Genomic DNA, 1,510 nt, shown 5'->3' with positions numbered 1-1,510 from the left:
AAAGTAATGAATTTGATGAGCTCACCTCTAACTGGCTAAATACTTGTAAGGGTATACCCCAGGGTTCTGTCTTGGGCCCATTGCTATTTTCAATCTATATTAATAGTCTATGTCAAAATGTGGATACTGCCAGCCTTCATTTTTATGTGGATGGTACAGTCATTTATTGTGCTGGGTCTCCCATTATGGAGGCTGTGGCCAAACTGCAGACTGGCTTTAAATGCTGATAAAACTATGATCATGTATTTCTCAAAAGCGAGAAACAAGCCTGTAAACACTCTTGATGTTCTTACTGCACGGGAAAAGAAGTTAGAACTAGTCTCTTCTTAAAAATATGTCAGTATTTGGCTGGATAACTCCCTTTCCTTTAAACCTCAGGTTGATCATCCTCCTAAAAGGCTGAGGCTGAAGTTAGGGTTTTATTTCAGAAACAAGTTTTCACCATTAAGGCCAGAAGAAAAATAGTCTCTGCTATGTTTTTACCAGTTCTGGATTATGGTGATTTGTTGTACATAAATGCATCTGTATTTTAGATATTGCATAGCATAGTGCAGTGAGATTTGTTACAAATTGAAAAGCCCTCACTCATTACTGTGCACTTTATTCCAGGGCTGGTTACTGATATTTGTTCATTTGTAAAGCCATACTGGGGAAACTCCCGTCATACATTTGCACCTTGATTGAGCAGAGATCTGGCTGTAGTTGTTGTCTGACATCTCAAGATCTAGTCCTGTCTATTCCCATTGCACAGACTGAGCTAGAAAAAAACAAACGTTTATGTGCTCTGCTCCCCTCAGTTGGCATAGCCTTCAAAAAGATTTGAAATAAAATTGGTCTCTCTGCCTGATTTTAAATGGCAAAAGAGTGAATGATTCAGATGGTACTTGTGACTGTACTGCCCTCGCCGAGGTGTAGCAACCCCAACTAGGCAGTGAGTTAAACTCTCATATAGTCTTGATTGGAGCTTTATTCAATTTCTCACATGTGATGACAATGAGACCATGAGACATTGATTGCAGTGACTGTGCATGGTATTTTAATATTTCTACATGTTACTGCATATCTTATCTGTAATTTATTGTGGTTATTGTTTGATCTCAACAGGAGTTACCTGGTTAAACTTGGGTTGAATATAAAATAAAAAGAGAATCTCCAGAGAGTATTTAGCAGATCATACTTAAGGACATTATAACAGTAACTATTTTGACTTTACTGAGATCTAGAGATAATATCTTCATTTTAAATCTTGAGTAAAAGCTTGCACAGACTAAGCTGACATTCAGACTGAAAATTGTACTGCATTTAAAAAGAAAATGTGTCTGTGGATGTAATGTCAGAGGTTCTTGCGGACAAGTGAAATATCCATGTTTCTGAGGGCTTATCAGCAGGCCCACATGGAATCTGTGCCCGCAGAATTCCGACAACACCTCTGCAGATTTGTTTCCCACATTTCAAATTAACAGAGATGCTATTTTGTCTGTCACATTACAAGCCTCAAAACATTCCACTT

At 38.0% G+C, this 1,510-nt stretch overlaps 1 protein-coding gene across 1 annotated transcript in view; it reads left to right on the top strand.

Moving 5' to 3' along the window:
- Positions 1-1,119, top strand: part of LOC126399150 (adhesion G-protein coupled receptor F1-like) — a 74,702-nt gene extending 73,583 nt beyond the window's left edge. Inside the window, exon 11 of the mRNA XM_050058979.1 lies at positions 1,105-1,119. Within this exon, the coding sequence (XP_049914936.1) occupies positions 1,105-1,119 (15 nt within the window). The remainder of the gene's footprint in view (positions 1-1,104) is intronic.
- The last annotated feature ends 391 nt before the right edge of the window (positions 1,120-1,510 follow it).

Source organism: Epinephelus moara, chromosome 12, assembly GCF_006386435.1.
Source record: "Epinephelus moara isolate mb chromosome 12, YSFRI_EMoa_1.0, whole genome shotgun sequence".
NCBI classification, from domain to species: Eukaryota; Metazoa; Chordata; class Actinopteri; order Perciformes; family Serranidae; genus Epinephelus; species Epinephelus moara.
Note: the sequence above shows the minus strand (reverse complement) of the source record. Positions and strands in the feature narration are given on the sequence as shown.